The 19,399-nt window shown below is 50.5% G+C and overlaps 1 protein-coding gene across 8 annotated transcripts in view; it reads right to left on the reverse strand.

Annotated features, from left to right (window-relative positions):
• Nucleotides 1-19,100, reverse strand: part of Tvp23a (trans-golgi network vesicle protein 23 homolog A) — a 33,294-nt gene extending 14,194 nt beyond the window's left edge. For all 8 annotated transcript variants that reach the window (XM_074059882.1, XM_074059881.1, XM_074059880.1 and 5 more), the window contains exons 1-2: nt 19,009-19,100; nt 18,684-18,763 (exon numbers count right to left, since the gene is read on the reverse strand). In XM_074059882.1, the coding sequence (XP_073915983.1) occupies nt 18,684-18,763; nt 19,009-19,041 (113 nt within the window). In that variant the 5' untranslated portion in view covers nt 19,042-19,100. The remainder of the gene's footprint in view (nt 1-18,683; nt 18,764-19,008) is intronic.
• Between the last annotated feature and the right edge of the window lie 299 nt (nt 19,101-19,399).

Raw genomic sequence — 19,399 nt, forward strand, 5'->3', positions numbered from 1 at the left:
TCAGCAATGGCTGACATCTTTAGAATTACTTTGAAAACTGCATTGCGGGTTAGTGGTGGCGGTGGCTGACTGTTTTGTGGTGCTGGAGTTTGAACTCAGGGCTCTGTGTCTGCCCAGCAGGGCTCTATTGCTTGATCCACACCCTCAGTCCTTTTTTGCTTCCAGTATTGTTTGAATAGGATCTTGAGTTTATACCCAGACTGCACTGTTGGCATAACTGGGATGACAGGTGTGCACCACTGGGCCCACTTTTATTGGTTGAGATGGGGACTCACAAATGTTTTGTCCAAGTTGGCCTCAAAGTGTGATTCTCCCAATCTCCCATCTGCTGAGTAGCTAGGATTACAGGCATGAATCACAGTGCTGTGTAGCTTGAACTCTTGATCCTCCTGCCTCAGTCTCCTGAGTGCTGGGCTTACAGATGTGCACCAGCACTCCAGATTTTTAAAACCGTCTTCTGCTTACTTCCTCCTCAAACATCCCAATTTAAATTTGGTTGTCTCTGAGGCACTCAGGAACTCATTCTGCTTGTCAGGGTGGCACAGATCTAAGGAAGGCATTATCTTTCCTTTCCATTTGCTTTCTGGGTGAAAGCAGGTCCCAAGAAGCTGAGAAGCCACTAAAAGTCAGTGTGGGGGTGGGAAGATGAAACAGGCTGGCCAGGTGTGATCCCCAGCCAGGCTATGGGAAAGTCAGGTTCACCGTCCTCTGTACTTTCATGTGAATTTGAATTAAAAAGTAGGAAAAGAAAGAAGTCATCAGAAATTAGTCGTGATCTGGCATTAAGGCTAGATGCCTGTCCCAGTAAACCAAGCCCAGAGGGTGACATTCTCCTGCCTGGGTGGCCCATATGTGGTTAAAAAAAATCAGACCCAAAAATCCCCAATTGAGTAACTGGCCACTGCAGCTGGATGTATGAGGAAAATTCCAGAACACAGGTCCTTTCTTCTGGGTTTACCAGTTCCTCTTCAAAAGGATTGGTGGAGGCTCAGTGACCAACTGCCCCACCCAGACAGCCTGGGACCATGAAAACCAACCAGAGTCCAGTCCAAATGTCTGCTCCATCCTTGCTGGGGTTACAGCACAGGCCACGGTGTAAGCAACTGAACCTGAGACTGCCCATCTGTAGAATGGGGGAGGAGCATTTGCCTCAGTTGTCTGAAATAAATTACTTGTGGTGCCGGCTGTCACCCACGCATGGTTTGAGTCATTAATAGGGAGGACTTTTGAGAACGGAAGAAAACAATGTAACCAGGATGTACTTCTGCATGTCTTTTGTTAGGCTGCTGTGTTTCCCCCACTGTTAAAAATGAATGGGAGGTGGCTATTTATTTCTCCCACCCAGACACCCACTTACGCTCAGATGACCTCGGTGCTAACGGCAATGGCCACCATGAAGATGCCAGGAAGAAGGAAGGGGTGCTGGCTGTCTGCAACCACTTCTCCCTGCCAGCTCCCACCATCCCCTAGGTGGTGGTTGGAAATTCGGAATTTGCGCCCCCACAGACCCTGAGCCAGTGTGCAAGTTAACAAGCCAGGCAACACATGACGCCCTGACAGTATGACAGCCCGACTCCACAATCAGCTAGTTCCAGGAACGAAGCCAACGGGGCCTTAGGGACCCAAGCCTAAAAAGCAGAGGTCCGTACGCCCTTCAGAACTTGGGTCTGTACTAACCCAGGGCTGCATGGCACCCTCCTCCTCTCCAATGGTGCTGGTGCCACATGGGTGCCATCATCCTGACTCTGGCTTCTTGCTTCAGATGACTGCCCGGCCCCATCAGAGCCTGGTGGGCGTTGGGGGCCATCGGGGTGTCCAAGTCAATGCTGACCACTGAGTGCTGTTTCCATGCAAAGGTAGGCACAACACAGGTTTGTGCATGGAAGTGACCAACGGCCAAATTCCCTCTGGCCATCACAGTTTTCCTTCTTGTTTCTGTTCTTACTTCTTTTTAAAGAGACATCCCAGCTAAGGAAGCTGCTAAACCTGGTGTCAGGATGAAGTGGAGACCATGGGGAGAAGTTAAATTTGCCAGCACAGGGCTGAAGAAGGGCCAGCCTTGGGGTCCTCCCAGCACAGGCACAGTCCAGGGATGGCCCACACAGCTGTTCCCTGATGCAGCCAGAACCCTGGGCCAATTAACAGAACTAAAAACAGATATTCCACAAAACCCTGTACCCAAATGATCACAGCAATTATTGCCAAAAAGTGGAAACACATCCAAATGTCCACGTATAAGAAAATATGGCCCACCCATACAATGGAATATTATGCAACTATAAAAAGGAATGATGCAGTTGGACAAACCTTGAAAATCTGATGCTAAGCAAAAGAAGCCAGACACAAAAGGACAGATATTGCATGGTTCCATTTGTCTATGGGTCCTAGAATAGTCAAAGTCACTGAGAGACAGAAAGTAGGACAGAGGTCACCACGGCCTGGGTGGGAGGAACGGAGAGTCTTGTGTATGAGAACAGTTTCAGCAGAAATCCCTGGAGATGAATGGGGTGATAGCTGCACCTCACGTAAACACACTTAGTGCCGCTGAACTGTACGCCTGAAAATGGCCTAAATGGAAACTTGTGTATATTTGATCACAACAAAGAAGAAAGAACTGAAGTACTGACACACAGAGTTGACCCTTCGTGTGGTAGGTTTCACATCCGCAAATTCATCTGTGGATCAAAACTATTTGAGAAATAAAACCTGTGTCTGTACTGAATGTGTCTAGACTGTTTTCTTGTCATTATTCCCCAAACATGCAGCACCGTGTTAGGTTACTGTAAGTAATCCAGAGAGAATGAAAGCTCACGGGAGGACGTGCCAAGGGTCTATGCAAATACACTGCTGTTTTGTATAAGAAAGTGTGGCATCACAGGGGGGCCCTGGAGCCAGTCCCCCTCGGATCCTGACGTGTGACTGTCCTACACTGTTTGTGCACCTGGAAAAAACTGCTAAGTGAAAAAAGCCAGACCCAAAAGGCCTCTGTTTGTATGGTACGTCCAGCGCAGACAGATCTACAGGGACAGAAGGCAGGGGTACAGGAGGAACTTCCTCTGGGTGAAGACACTCTGGGATTAGGCAGTGGCAAAGGCTGGCTACTGTCAACATAACCAATGTCACTACACTGTCCTTGTTCAGTGACTTCATGGTACACGTATTTTACTGCGATTTTTTAAAAGGAAGAAATAGGGGAAGGAGAGACTCTGACGTCACCGCTCCCCTTCAGGAAGCAGGCACAGAGTGGGCAGCAGGGAGAAGAGGCTCTCGGTACAAGTTCAGATGTGGAACTTGGCAGTGGCCCAGATCCAAGTCCAGATCCTCTGATAAGGGAGGACCTGTGTGATCTTCAGCAATGACTTAACCTCTCTGTGTCCCACTTTCCTTGTGTGTAAAGCAGGATGAGTCACAGCTGCTGTCGTGTACACCCCCAGGAGCTCCATTCAGTCACAGTGCAAGGGAGTGACGCTCCTTGGCGAAGGGTAGGCCCACAAGTGCGGCCACATCAGTCTCAACTTCATGGAGCTGCTGGGAAGATTACATGGGGCTTCTGATGCACTGAAGGGCTCAGGGCACCCCGGGGCAAACAGCAAGTGCTTAAGATCGCCAGGAATAATAACGCCTTCATATAGGGCAGCAACTATGTCACCACCTTCCCTTGGCATAACTCAGTTTTTTCCACATGCAATTCCCTGGGGCTCTGCCAGGTGGCACCCCAGAGCCCCAGGCAATGCTGGTGCTGCTGGCTGAGGGACCTCGGAGCTCAGAGTGTTTCCACAGCTGGGTGACCCACCATGACAGCTACTAATTGTCACAGTTCTGGAGGCCGCAAGTTCAGAGTCAAGGTGTCTGTGGTTTGTTCCTTGTGGAGGCAGAAAAAGAATCATCCTCTGCCTCTCCTGGCTTCTGGTGACAGGTGCAGTCCCTGGCATTGCTTGGGCTTGTGGCTGCCTCATTCCAGCGTCTGCCTCTGTTGTCTCGTGGCCTTTCCCTGTGTCTCTGTCTCATGCAGCCATCTTGTGAGGACCCAGGATATTGGCTAAGGACCCACCCTACTCCAGATAACCTCATCTTAACTAATCACATCTGAAAAGTCCCTATGTCCAAGGAAGGAGAGGTTTCAACATACCTTTTGGGGAAGACATAATTCGACCCACAAAGTGAATGCAAAGAAAATAAGTGACGTAGGAAGGGGACAGTGAGCGGTTTTATAGATGAGAACTCTGGTGCTCAGCGAGGTGATATGAACTGTCCAGAGTCAAAGCAAAACAAAACAGCACTTATGCACACAGGTGAGGTGGAGCGCTGCTCCAAGACATGGGTGGCTCTCCTCCAGCTGCCTGCTTTGGGGCTCTGTGTAACCTGCAGAGTCCCCGCCTTTCCTAGTTTGCACACTGGCACCCTGGGGGCTGGCTGCTACTCTGAGTGGCAGAATCAACCTGTCCACTCACGCTCATCCCAGAATTTCATGGCTGCCTCCAGTACCCCCAAATCATCAGGCTTAACCACAGGGCCTGAGAGCTAACACCACAGGCAAACACAGACTGCGGCCTCTGGACTCCACTCTCCACTCAAAGGAGCGGAGAACTGGCAGAGTTCCAAGTACAGATGGAGAAACGTCCCCAGGGGCTGGAACAGGAGAACATCCCAGAGAGCAAGGAAGCTGTCACACAGGTCACAAAGACACAGAGGCCAAAGGGAGGAGGCCCTCACTGGCCAAAGATGAGTCAACTGCATAACAGTAAGAATTATGTCTCCACTGTGAGTTCATATGATACTTTAGAAAATCAGTCATCGATTGCCTAGTGGAGGATGCAAGGAACAACTTCACTGCTTTGAAAACTTAGACACGAAGTGCAAGAACCCAGCATGCACTGCGCCTTTTCTCTATCCTCATACCTTACCGTGACCAAATATCTGATGGTGAGAGGCTCTCTTTCTAGGTTACCTCCGTTCACAAATGAAGATGAATGATGGAATCAGAACTCACCATATCACAATCCCCAGTGAATCCAGGGATGGAAGTATGGACAATGGAGATGGAAATTCAAAGATCACTCACTCCAAGGATACAGTCAGCAATTCCAGGCCAAAAGAAGTGCCACAAACCAAGAAATCAATAGAACAGGTGTTCCGAGCCATGAATTGGAAGAACGGCCTGAATCACACGACACCTGTAGCTACTCGTGTACGAGAACTACAGAAGCAGGACAGCTGCCTTGTTGGGAGCAGCCCTATGGAGAGACCACACGACAAGGAACTGAGGCCAACAGGCATGCAAGGGCGCCATCTTGGAAGCAGCTCCTCCTGCCCTAGTCTAGCCTTCGAATGATGACAGCCCCAGCCAGACCTAAATGCAACCTCTGGAGATCTAAGCCAGAACCCCCAGCTCTGGTTCCTAATCTCCAGGGTGTGTGAGATGATAAATGCTGGTTGTCTGCACCTGCTACGTTGGGGACATCTGTCATGCGGCTTACTACTACATGATCTAGTGTACAGGAGTTTGCACTCTGATGCTTGTTAAGCCTTAGGTGGTTTTAAAGGCAGGGAGGAGAGCCAGGTTCCTCTAAGACACAGGTGATGAATGAGGGGTCCCAGGCTTGCTTGAAGAGTGCTCAGGGTCAGAGAATGACAGCACCAAGGTGCCTTAACGACTAAGAGTCATTAACCAAGGAAGACAAAAGAGCAGACACACCAAGGGCTGGGCCTCAGGAGCCTAGAGCTGAAGCCAGCCACAGAAAGATGCTAAAAGCAGGTGGCACCTCAGAGAGGAGGCAGAAGACAAGGTACCTGTGCTCATGTTTGGTTCTGCCCTCCTCTGGATATGTAAAGAAGAATTCATCCATTAATGGACCTGTTTTTCTTTTCTTCTTCTTTTGGCAGCACTGGGATTTGAACTCAGGGCCTCACACTTGCTAGGCAGGTGCTCTTTCCACTTGAACTACTTCATCAGCCCTTTTTTGTGATGGGTTTTTTCGAGATAGGGTCTCGCAAACTATTTGCCTGGACTGGCCTCAAACCCTGATCCTCCTGATCTCTGCCTCCTGAGTAGCTAGGATTACAGGCATGAGCCACCAGTGCCCAACTAATGTGCTTGTTTTTTGAAGAGCTACTAGATTCCTGGCAGGTCTTCCGACATTAAATGTTCGCTTGGGTCTGTGTCTGGCTCGTGGGAGCTTCCAGTTTCCTCCTCCATAAAATGGACAGGATCTGCCTTTTCCCCTGATTCTTATTTTGTGGTGTCTGTTTGTTTGAGATGGGGTCTCTGCCTGCCTAGCAAGCATGAGGCCCTGAGTTCAAACCCCAGTACCACCAAAACAAAATAAAAAAGAAATGGGACAGGCTCTCACTATGTAGCCCATGCAGGCCCGAAACACGTGACCTCCTGCCTCAGCCTCCCTAGTGCTGGGATCGCAGACGTGTGCCTCCACAGCTGGCTCGGCTGGCACATTTTTATTTGTGACCTTTTGAATGTTTCTGGAATCTGGATATAACCACAAATGGTGGCAAATATTTATTATCATGTTTATTTCTCATCCCTACCTCCTGAGAGCTATCACTGAACCAGCCTCTCTTAAAATATGTGGGGTCTTGAAAAAAAAGACCACCTTGGGAAAGCCTGACTTAAGGGTATTTGACAGGAGAATTGAGTAAAATCATGTCAGCTCAGTAGATACCAAGTCACTGCCCCAGCCTGATCTGTGACTGGCTTCTTTATTCTTCTAGAACAGCCTATAACTTAAAAAATTTTATATACTCCCCCATTCTGACGAGCAAAGGGTGTTTCCAACGTGGCCGAGACTCAGACTCATCTCCTCCACAAGGGGTCCTGGGTCTCTGAGCGGCAAAGAGAAGTAAAGACTCAAATCTGGAGGCTGGGGTTGCAAGTAAGTGGTGTGGTGGGGGTGGTGGGACAAAATGGGCTGTCTCTGGGCCACCTGTGGGAGTGGCAGAGTTCAAAAAAAGAAAACACGGTTTTAGGACGTAACACCTTCTGTGCAGCACCTCTACCAAGGACCCTCACGTGGGTCAAATCACAAGAGCCATCAGACAGACCCGAGCTGAGGGACGTTCTTCAAGAGAGCTGGCCTTCACTCTGCAAAATGTCCACACCCAACAGAAAGAGCAGGCTCCGAAGGGTTCCAGGGCCACCCAGTGCAATGGTGAGCCTGGAGTGGGGATGGGACTCAGGAGGAGATGCAGGCACTGGGAGTTGAAAGCATGGTGCAAGTGGTACCGCACCTCCCCAGTACTCCCCCTACCCCCCCAAAAAACAGAACACGGGATATCAAGCGCCAATTTAATGATGTCCTAAATTTGACCAAGGCCTGTAGGAGAATGTCCGGGTCTTAAAGTACACAGTGAAGGTCGGGTGCAGTGGCTCACGCCTATAATCCCAGGTACTCAGGAGGCAGAGCTCAGGAGGATCAAGGTTCGAAGCCAGCCCAGGCAAATAGTTGGTGAGATCCTATCTGAAAAAAACCCGTAACAAAAAAGGACTGGTGGAGTGGCTCAAGGTGTAGGCCCTGAGTTTAAACCCCAGTACCACAAAAAAAAGAAAGTACACAGTGAAGCACTTCAGCAAGACACACTCACACGCACACACGCACAAACAGCGGTCTGGGTAAAGCTGCATATCAGATCTTTGCACTATTCTGGCTACCTTCCTGTAAGTTGGATGTTATTTCAAAACAAAGAGGATTTTTTAAGTCCTTTTAAAGATAGTATTTCAAAATCACATTTTCCAATTTAACATAGTTCGTTGCTTTATTTTGTAGTCCCTTCCTGAGGGGTTTCATCGGCCATTAAAACTCCCCACCATACTGACAACAGCACGCTTTGTACCTGCTGTCTGTGTGTATTTTTGATTACAGGGGAATTTTGCATCCAAAATAACCAATGATGCTAATTTGACTTGGTTGTTTTAAGTCGTTTAAGGACACAGAATGAAGTTAATAAATATTTTAAAGTTGATCATTGACAGTATTTAAGAAATACTAAGTCCGGGTGCTCATACTTATAATCTCAGCTATGCAGGAGGTAGAGAGAGGGAGGACTTGCTTCAAGGTCAGCCTGAATGAGAAGTAAGACTCCATCTCAACAAATAAGTGCAGTGTGGTGGCATACACCTGTCATCCCAGCTACAGGAGGTGTAAATAGGACAGCTGGGGTCTAGGCCAGCCTGAGCATAAACTCAAGACCCTTATTTGAAAAATAAAGCAAAAAGGGCAGGGGGCATCTAGCAACTGCAAGGTCCTGAGTTCAAACCCTGGTACCACCAAAAAAAAAAAAGGATGAATTTTAATAAATTGATCTTCAAGCACTAACACAATTATCGAGCACCTACTATTTACTGTGCACAGTGCTAGATCAGAGTGCAGTGGAGAAACTGGACTGAGCCTTGCCCTCCTGTACGTGACCAGCCAGCAGCAGGGAAGGAAGAATGCCAGGGAGCCACTTCCACAAGTGCGAATGGGTAAACAGAGTCACAGCCAGCTGGCACAGCAGGACTGTCTGATCCCATGGACAATGGTGATGCCAGGCCTTTAGGCATGGGGCGTTAGTCAGCCGTTCCCAGACAGGGTGTCCGAGAGGCTCTGACTGTTTTTTGGCCTTTTAAGACACACAGGGGCTCAGGCCTGGGGTGGACATAGCCAGAGGAACATGGGCTCCACCTGGAAGTTACCGAGTCAGTCTTTCAGGGTTTTGTCCGCTTTGCTGTCCAATGGATCGAGCCCAGCGTCTCCTACATGCTAGGCAAGTGCTTTACCCTTAAGCCGTGCCCCCAGCCCTTTTGTTTGACAGGGTTTGCTAACTTTGCCCCAGCTGGCCTTGAATTCAAGATCCACCTGAGTAGCTGGGATTACAGGCATGCACCTGAGATGGTGTTAAGTAAGGAAATGTCCCCCACCAGCATATATGGCTAGGCCTTTTATCAACGTTGTCAGCACCTTCACCCTCCTCAGAGAAGTGCACACAAACCAGTGGAAACAGGGGGGTGATTGTGGGTGCCCCAGCCATATGTGGAGACATCTGTTAGGTGAGGCCGGGGGTGCTGCTGCGCACCCCACAATGCACAGCACAGTCCCCTCAACAACGGTGATGCTATCACATGTCACCTGAACCCTGCAGTAAATGAACAAGTGAATTAGATAAGTCCAAAATGTAGCCTCCAGCTCTGTCTGTCCCCTCCTGGTTCCCAAATGCCTTCCTGATTGTGGGGGTCACAGCTAAGCAGAAGTTGCTCTTCGGTGATTTTCTTGTTAGCATAGCTTACGCAAACAAATTCATGCGAACGAGAAATATAAATAAAGGAAGTTGAACTCTTAGAGATGCAAGGAGTTAATTTCAAAATATACAATGCCGTGCCCTGATCAAAGAGAACTGAAAATTGTCTACTTCCCTGATTCTGTGGGTTATTTTCCTTGGTAATCATGGACCTTCCTTAAAATTAAATGATTAGTTCTTGGTGGGACCTGCTTATGTGTCAATATTGCTGTGTTTTCCAAAATAGATTTTAGAGGCCTGGGGACAATGTGACTGGCTCCCCAAAGACACAGGAGACAGGGGTCTTGGTGAAGGGTCCTCCGCCATCGCACAGACAGGCAGGCCTCCTGGATGAACAACAGAGCAAAGGCAAAATCACTACTCTGCTTAGTGTGTTGCACAGGATGTGTGTGTGTGTGTGTGTCCCTGTGTGTGTGTCCCTGTGTGTGTGTGTAGCAATTAGAGACACACTTGCAGTGTTTGCTGAGAATGACGGGTCACCAAGCCATCAGTGTACTGCCACCTGCCCCCTCTCCTTCTTTGGCACCCCCACCACCAATTTCCCTTAGGTCAGTGTCACACACAAAGGTGATGGGATGGCTCCAAGCCCCCTCAAATCCAAATCCAAACTCCAGACACAGAGTGAATAACTGACAGCAGAGATCTCAGCTGGGTAATTTTGCTCTTCAGGGGACAGCAGCAACGTGTGGAGGTGTTTTCGGTTGACACACCTGGGTTGGATGCTCCTAACCAAGGATGCTGCTGAGACCCCTCCAGCGCTCAGGTCAGCCGTCACCGGAAAGGACCTTGAAGCCCAAAGCGCCAGCAGTGCCAAGCCTGAGAAACCGCTGGAAAGAGCTGGAGAGAGCCCTGCCCTCTCATTCACACAGGAAAGTAAAAGTCCTCCCCAGAGAATGAAGACGGAAGCCCTGGCTCTGATGTCCCCACAGCAACGCTCATCCCCGACTGTGTCACCCTGCGTGGGCACCGGCTGTACTAAACATGCGTCATGGCTCCTGATCCTAAGAGTCAGCCCCTCTGTGGCCTCGACAGCTGCGGGCCTCAGGCAGGTCATTCGCTCTCTTTGCTTCAGTTTCTATAACCTTGACTCTGATCAAATATTAATGCCAGCTGGGCACACACCTGTAAGCCCAGCTCCTCGGGAGGCAGAGGCAGGAGGATCACGAGTTCCAGGCCAGCCGAGGTCTCCAAAACAAAATGCAAAAGCCAAAAGGGCCGAGGCCTGGCTCAAGCGGTAGAGCGCTCGCCCAGCGTGCGTGAGGCCCGGGCTGCATCCCCAGTGCCTCAGTAACGACAGCAGCAGCGACAGCGACAGTACCCGTCTCCCAGGCTGCCCATGCAGACCAGATGAATTATCCGAAAGAAAACACCCCAAACAGCGCCTGGCACCGCTGTTCATTCTCTAACGCTTCCCCTAAGAGCAAGCACCACCTTCATCCGGGCTCATTGTGAGGATGGTTTTGTAGCCAACATGGGAAGACAAATCGTGGGAAACTCCTTAAGAGACAAGAAGAACCGATTACGTGATGAGCTGGCCTGGCCTGGCGGGGGTAGCTTTTTTCTGCGTGATGTTTGCTTCCAAACCTGAAACCAGAGGGGAGCTCTTCTCAGTCTCCCACCCGCTGGGCAGAACGAGGACCAAACCCTGCGAACGAACCAGCTCTGACAGCTGAGACCCGGGACAGTTCTAAAACTCTGGGGTGGGAGGACACTGTCCCGCCTAGGTGACAATTCATGGGAACCTGTGGCCTCTAGGCTCAGGCAGTTCGTGTGGACAGTGTCTTAAAAGCACAGACATGGTTTCCATAGGGGAAACGATGGCTCCGGGAGCTCCCAGCGTGACGTCCTGCCCGGCGGGGTCGAGCCTGCACCCCAGGCCTGTGCAGTCAAGCCTCAGAAGTCACATGATGTTTGGAGTAACAGCGACAAGCTACAATCCCACGAGGGACACGGGAGGCCTCCTGTGTACACTCACGACCCGATGATGGACCCAACGCCATCCCCGTCTTACAGGTGAGAAACCCGAGGCCTGGCGGGTGGTGTGGTCACTGCTCAGGTCCATGGGCACTGTGAATAGAGGGTGACCTGGGCTCCACAGCACTGGAGAATTCTGGGATTGCTTTACCTCCCTGCTACTTGGCCCTGGGTTAGAGGAACTGTGAGGCAGCCAGATGGTCTTGTCCTGAGTCACAGGACAACTTGGTATATTCTATGACTCAAGGGGACCCATCACCCTTGGGCTGTGACCCCAGCAGTCAAGCACAGCCCGCAAGGGTGGCAGGGCAAAAGGAGCTGCATGGGGAGCCGGACTGGGTCTCCAGATGAGATGAAGAGACTGGGTCTCTGCCCTGTGACCTGCCAGAGCTGAGGAATCGGCACCATGAGTGTCCACCAACCCCTACCCACAACCGTACTGCCCAAGGGCAGCCGGGAGCTCCTGACACCCACTGAAAGGTGGTGTGCATACAGCCTAGATAACAGAGTTACCATACGGCCCTGGAATGTATGTGCCCGAAAAAAATGAAACATGCCCACAAAAACCTGGGAACAAAAAGCAGAAAGAACTCAAATGCCCACCAACGTATAAGTCGGTAAGCAAAACGTGGGACACCCAAACAATGGAATATTATTTGGCCATGAAAAGGAACGAAGTACTAATAAATTCCAAACTATGGACAAACCTGGAATACATTTTGCTAAGTGAAATAAGCCAGACAAAAGGTCACATGTTATATAATTTCATTTGACAACTTCACTGGGCTAAGGGGTGCCCGGCTAGTTGGTTAAACATTCTTTCTAGATGTGTCCAAAAGAGCTGATGGGCTGAGCAAAAGAGCTCCAACCCCCACAATGCAGGTGGGTGGACCTCGCCATCAGAGCCTCAACGTAGAAAAAGAAGGCAGAGGAAGAGAGAATTTGCCCTCTCTTGAGCTAGACATCGTCTTCCCCCGCCCTCAGACATCCAGACGCGTGGCTCTGAGACCTTTGGACACACACAGTGCTAGGACCTTGCATTCAGACTGGACTCACAACACAGCCCCTCCACACACCCTGCGGGCTCTCAGGCTTGGGGCCTGCACGGGGAGCCCACCACCAACTTCCCTGGTCTCCAGTTCATGGAGAGACTGTGTCTTCCTCGGCCTCCAAAACCATGTGAATGAATCTCTGAAGACCTGATGGATACCAGGTCTACACCATGCACACGTGTTCATCTATATTGGTCTTCTTTCCTGGGAACCCCTGACTCATCCCGATTTCCTTTATACGAAATGTGCAGAATAAGCAAAATGCAAGAACAGAAAGGACTCTGGTGGCTGCTGGGGAGGAGGAGGGGAATGGGAAGTGACTACTTCATGGGTATGGTGTTCCCATGTGGAGTAATAAAAAAGTAATTCTGGAACTAGGTAGTGGTGATGGCTGCATAACCTTCTGAACACAAGAAAAACCACACGGAATGGTAGACTTCAAAAGTGTGAATTTAGCTGGGTGCCAGGGGCTCACGCCTGTAATCCTGGCTACTTGGGAAGCTGAGAGTAGGAGGATCATGGTTCAAAGCCAGCCTGGGCAAGAGTTCATGAGACCCCATCTCCAAAATGACTAGAGCAAAATGGACTGACTATAGGTGTGACTCAAGCAGAATGCCTGATTTGCAAGTGTGACGCTCTGAGTTCAAACCCCCAGTCCAGCTAATAAATAAATAAATATATATATATATAAATAAATAAGTAAACTGATGCTATGTGAATTATATTTCAATTAAAAGCACACACAATAGCCGGGTGCTGCTGGCTCACGCCTGTAATCCTAGCTACTCAGGAGACAAGAGATCAGGAGGATCGCAGTTCAAGGCCAGACCAGGCAAACAGTTCTTGAGACCATATCTCGAAAAAATCCAATGCAAAAAAGGCTTGGTGGAGTGGCTCAAGTAGTAGAACACCTGCCTAGCAAGCATGAAGCCCCAAGTTCAAATCCCAGTGCTGCCAAAAAACACCAAACACACACACACAATATGATATAAAAAGAACAGGCCACAAAAGTAAAAACAGACAAATGGAACTACATCAAACTTTAAAACTTATGTGCATCATGAGTTTTAATGGGATGGGAGAAAATATTTGCAAGTCATGTATCTGATGAGGGGTTAATATCTGAATACATAAAGAACAACAAAATTAACCTGATTAAAAACGGACAACGGCTGGGTGCAGTGGCTCACGCCTGTAATCCCAGCTACTCAGGAGGCAGAGATCGAAAGGATTGATCAATCCTTTCTGATCAAGGCCAGACCAGGCACAAAGTTTTGAAACTCCATTTCAACCAATAAAAACAGCTGGGTGTGGTGGTGCCCACCTGTCATCCCAGCACTGGTACAAATAGGAGAGTCACCTCCAGGAATGAAGTCCAGACTATTCAAAAAACAGTGACAGCAAAAGGGGCCAGAGGAGTGGCTCAGGTGGAAGAGCACCTGCCTAGAAAGCACAAGGCCCTGAGTTCAAATCCCAGTTTAAAAATGGCAACAGACGAATAAACTTTTTTTTCCAGTACCGGGGACTGAGCCCAGGGCCTCACACATGCCAGGTAATTGCTCTGCCACTGAGCCACGTCCCCCAGCCCTTTGGTTTTGTATTTTGCTTGTGAGATAGGGTCTCATTAACTTTCCCAAGCTTGCCTTGAATTGAAGATCCTCCTGCCTCTGCCTCCTGAGCATCTGAGATTACAGGCGTGTGCCGCTGTGCCCACCCTTGAATAGACATTTTTCCAAAGATGATGAGCAGGTGAGTGAGCCCCAGGCACTCATCACTGGGGAAAGGCCAGTCTGCAGCCACCAGGAGATACTGCTTCACACCCATCGGCATGGCTACTATCCACAGAAAGGAAATTTAGCTAAAAAAAATTAAACACCAGAAAACAGAACTGTTAGAAAGGATGCAAAGGAATGAGAATCCTCAAACACTGCTGATGGGCTTGTAAAATGATGACATTGTCACAGAAAACAGTTTGGAGGGTCCTCACAAAGTTAAAAATAGAACCAAGCAATTGCAACCCACTTCTGAATCCATATCCAGAAAAACTGGAGGCAGTCCTAGTCCCAGCAGCCAGGCCTTGGATGAGCGGATCGGCCTGCGACATAGCCTCACATGGAATGTCATTTATCCTGAAAGGAACGAAGGGCTGGCACAGTGCCCACACCAGTAATCCTAGCTACTGGCGAGGCAGAGATTGGGAGGATCACAGTTCAAGGTCAGCCCAGGGAAAAAGTTCGCAAGACCCCATCTTAATTAATAAAAGCTGGGTGCACTGGCACACACCTGTCATCTCAGCTACACAGGAAGCATAAATAAGAGGACTGTAGTCCAGGCCAGTCTGGACATACTTGAGATACTTGAGAAATCCCTAAAGCTAAAAGGGCTGGGGAAGTGGCAAGCACAAAGCCCTGAGTTCAAAACCCTCGTACTATAAAAAAAAAGTGGTGGGGGGGAGAAAAATCACACACATGCTACAACATGGATGACCTTGAGGACGTGTGCTAAGTCAGGCCTGTCACAAAAGGACAAAGGGACAAGAATGTGTCTGATGTCACTTTTGCGGAAGTCAGAAAGGAGAATGGTGGCTCCCGGGGGCTGTTGAGTGGTCATGAGTTTCAGGTGCACAAGATGAAAGAGCTCTGTTTATCAACAAGGCAGCCTCGCCTAACGCTACTGAACTGACAACTAAAAGTCAATCGTTAACATGGCGAATTTTACTTTCTGCTTTGTTTGGCGGTCCTGGGGATTGAACTCAGGGCCTCACAACTTGTGAAGCAAGTCCTTTACAACTTGAGTCACGCTCGCAGTTCTTTTTGTTTTTAGCATGTTTTGCAGATAGGGCTTCGCACTTTTTCCCCGACCGGCCTTGGAACCTCAGACCTAGATCCTCCTAGCTCCACCTCCCGAGTAGAGGGGATTACAGGTATTGCCATACCATGCCTGGCCCTGTTGTATTTTTTATTACAACAAAAAATAGTCAAAACCAAAGGAAAAGAAACTGAAGGGTTGGCAAAGTGGGTCAAGTGATAAAGCACCTGCCTAGCAAGTGTGAGGCCCTGAGTTCGAGCTCCAGTCATCTGTGGGATAACACAGAGCACAGCTAATGTCTCTGCCTGCCCAGCTCTGCGATGGAACACCCCTTTCTGTCCCCAAGAGCCCCTGTCACAACATCGCACCTCCCTAATCTGGAACCACAGACAGGAAGGGCAGGAACCACATCTCCAATCCTGGGGCTTAACACGGCACCTGGTACCCAGCCAACACTGGTAAATATTTACTGAATAAACTGTCTAGCAACCACGTGGTGGGGTCAGGCTGGTTCAAACAGCTCAATTTTACACACAGGTCGGTGGAGGCTGGGCAAGGCAAGGTGACCTGTACAAAAACCACAAAACCAGCAGGTGGTAAGGCAAGAAGGGGACTCGATATTCCACACTCGGCTGTGGCCCCCCCTTCCATAATGCCACCTCCCTTCCAAGGCAATCCTGGTGACTCTGAGCTTGACCAGGCCCCAATCCTGGTGACTCTGAGCTTCACCAGGCCCCAATCCTGGTGACTCTGAGCTTGACCAGGTCGTGGACTCATTCAATAATCCAGTTATGGTTTTCATCCTTCCCCTGAGGGACGCATATGAAACTCAGATAAAAGTTTTCAAAGGTTCCTGGATGCCCTAACTCCCACTCAGACACCTCAGTTAAGAATCTACTTTCCACACTGCTATCTAGGTGAGTTGGTTTGTTCTCAGGATTTCCTGTGCGTCAAGATCAACCACAGCTATTTGAAATTCACACTCCTAGGCCTAGCCCCTGTCGATCTGGTGAAATAAGACCAGGGCTGGCCCAGGAATCAGCATATGACAAACCAAAGGATTCTGGGATTTGTGGCTCTCCAACCCACACAGCTGGGGGAGGCCCCGCCTCCAGATCTCTGATTGACAACTGCTCAAGCTCCCGGCCTCTCCTTCCAGGGGCCCACTGAGCCTGGCTTCTAGAGTGTTCCTCCAAACCCAGCAGAGACCATTCTGAGAGCCATGTCTTAGCTCCACACATGCTCTTTCACCTGGGCCACCAGGCCAGAAGCCTGAGTGTCACCCTGTTCCCATTCCACGTCCTGTCCACCAGCAAGGCAAGTGGGTTCTATCATCCAGGTACCTCTGGGTCCTTCTGTCTGTCACCTCACCAGAGCCCTGGTCCAGGCTCCCAGCCTGTGCTCCCTGCTTCCTTCTGTCCCTTGACCGGCCACCCTGACCACATTGCTGTCCTCTGCAAAACCCTCCCATGGTGACCAAGTGGTAGAGCTGTACTGTCCAGTATGGTAGCCACACGTGGCTATCGACATTTAAATTCATTAAAGTTAAATAATATCAAAATTTCTGAGCTGAGTCGCACTTAGCCACATTTCCAATCAGCATCCACAGGTGGCTGCCATATTGAATAGGGTGAATGTAGTGCATCCCTATCACTCACAGAAAGTTCTAGCAGACAGGGAAGTTCTAGAACTTGTCTTATAAGCCTTTTCGGGATGTGGCACCAGCCTCAGCTGCACTCCTAACCCCCGAGACTCATGCTCTCAGCTCCAAGCTCATCGTGGGATGGCCACCTTTCTCAACTCCTACCCAACCTCAGGTCCCAGTTCAGCTGTCACCTCTCATCCATCAAGAAAAGGGCCAGGCGTCTGCAGCCCTCAGCGTAAAACCCTGATATGTAACCACCTGGCTGCCAACACTCAGCGGGGTGGGGCGGGGGTGTCTGCCCCCAGAGGACTCCTGGCAAGGTCTGGGCACTTACTTCACTGGTGCTACTGGTGCCAGGGGGAGAAGAGACTAAGCATCCTACAATGCATGTGTGCAACCTGGAGTGGCAGAATCCGGGCAAGTCTGTAAGGCAGAAGCTGTGCCCATTTTGCTGCTTGTCCTCAGCCACCACTTCAGGGTCAGGATACGGAAGGTTAGCTGGTCCCTTGCCCAGGACTGCAGGTCTCTTATGGTGTCGGTCCTTAATGACAATCAGTCCCCATGGCAGATGAATAACAGCCCTGAAACATCGAGGGTCTAATCTCTGAATGTTGCCTCCTGTGGCAAAAGGGACTCTGCACACCTGACTTAGGGAAGAATCCTGAAGTGGGACAGTTACCTGGATTATCCAGGGACCTACAGTGCAATCACAAACTTTTTTTTTTTTTTTAGAGAGAAACAGGGAAGAGAGGGAGAGAAAGAGAGAGATGGTTACTCTCTGAAGATGGAGCAGAGAGAGGTGAAGATCCGCACTCACACTCCTGGCCTAGAACAGGATGGAAGGGGCCCATGCCTAAGGATGCAGACAGCTGGGAATGGCAGAGCGGATTTTCCCCTAGCACCCCAGAAGGGGGTGTGGCCCTGCCAAAACCCAGGAGAACTAACTGAACTTGCAGAAATGCAGAATACACGCTGTCATCTGAGACAATGCAGCTATGATCACTTGTTACCATGGTGGCTGGGGAAGCTGGGACCGGCTACCCATTCTGGGGCTACTGGATTTGAATCAGAGGATCTGATGCAACACACACACACACACACACACACACACACACACACACACACAATCAAACAAAAAAACAGATTTTAAAAGGAATGGCATTGGGACTGCAGGTGCGGCTCAGTGGCAGAGCACTTGCCTAGCATACACAAGGCCCTGGGTTTGGTCCCCCGAAGCGGAAAATTGTTAGGCACCAGGACCCCATTTCTGCTGGCGCTAAAAGTTAGAAGGAGATGGGCAAAACTGGGTGAGTGTGGCTGGGCCACACCAGGCCATTCTTCTACCTGGGTCCTACTGCCTTCTGAGATGTAAAGGTCCCAGACAGGCCTGTGACCTGACCTAGGACAAGTCAATCTAGCTAAAGCTGAACAGGGATTAATACAACAAAATTCAAATCCTTTTCCACCTGTCCAGCTTGCTGACAACCCTGCTCCCCTCCTGCACTGTCCAGTAGCCACAGTGCCTTTCTGAGCCTTCCAGCAGAGCCACAGGGCCTATGTACTTGCCACTGCATTCAGCTTGGACCCCTCTCCCTCCAGAGTCCTCTAAGGCTGGCCGCTTGTCTTCACTGAGTCTCAGCTCCATCCTTCATGCTGCCTTTCCTTTTTCTTTTCACCTTCCTTTTCCTTGCTCTGCAATTATCTTGCTCATACCTTTGCCTATTCAATGTTAGCTGCCCCTCCCCCAGCCTCAGTCTGCAGGCTCCAGGAGGGCAGGGACTGTCACTTCAGTCCCCAAGCATGTCCCTGACACACGCAGATGTTTGTTCAGTATATTTTAAATGACACAACCAGTGACCTGAAGAATGAATTTGCAGCTTTGAGGAACGCTGGCGCAAGGCCTGGTCCCGACATACCTGATCTTAGCCTTCCGAAAGGCCAGCTCCTCTTCGTTACCGAAGTCCAGGCACACATCCTCAGTATCGTCCACCAGGGCCTAGGGGGGGAGGGACACCGGGGGCACATGGCAGGCCCGCCCCCTCCCCCGCCTGCCCTGCACCCCTGGGCGGGTCTCTGTGCACCTTCTTGGTCCCTCAGCTCCTGGGGACCTTATCCACCCTCCTGACCACCGAGATCAGAGCTCCATGCATCCTTCCTCCTCCCTGCCCGGCCCCTCCCCGCGCGCCCGTTCTCCATCACCCTCCCCACACCCGACCCCAGCCTCAGTCCCCGGCCCCTCACCTGCTTCATCCTCCCGGCGCCCACCTGGCGCATGCGCACGGCCCGGGCCTGGGGGGGGTCGGGGCTCGCTCCGCGCAGGTGCCGGTGCTCGTGGGGGCGGGGCGCGGCAAGAGCGCAGTCGCGGGCTGGGGAGGGGGCTCGCTCTGGGCGGGGCGGGGGCGGGACCTGGGGGCGTGGCCAGAGTGGGCGGGGCCCCAGGGCACAGGTTGTGGCGCCAGGAAGGGAAGATTCTGGGGGACAAGGGACAGGGATCCTGGGAGGAATGGTAGGGGTGGGTCAGGGAATGTTGGGGATGTTCCAAAAAAACGAGAATGAGTGACCAGGACATGACCAGGGCGGGACGTCATTGTCCCGCCGCCGCCGCTACGAGTTTCCCAGGCCCTTCGGAAAA

Source organism: Castor canadensis, chromosome 17, assembly GCF_047511655.1.
Source record: "Castor canadensis chromosome 17, mCasCan1.hap1v2, whole genome shotgun sequence".
Classification (NCBI taxonomy): domain Eukaryota; kingdom Metazoa; phylum Chordata; class Mammalia; order Rodentia; family Castoridae; genus Castor; species Castor canadensis.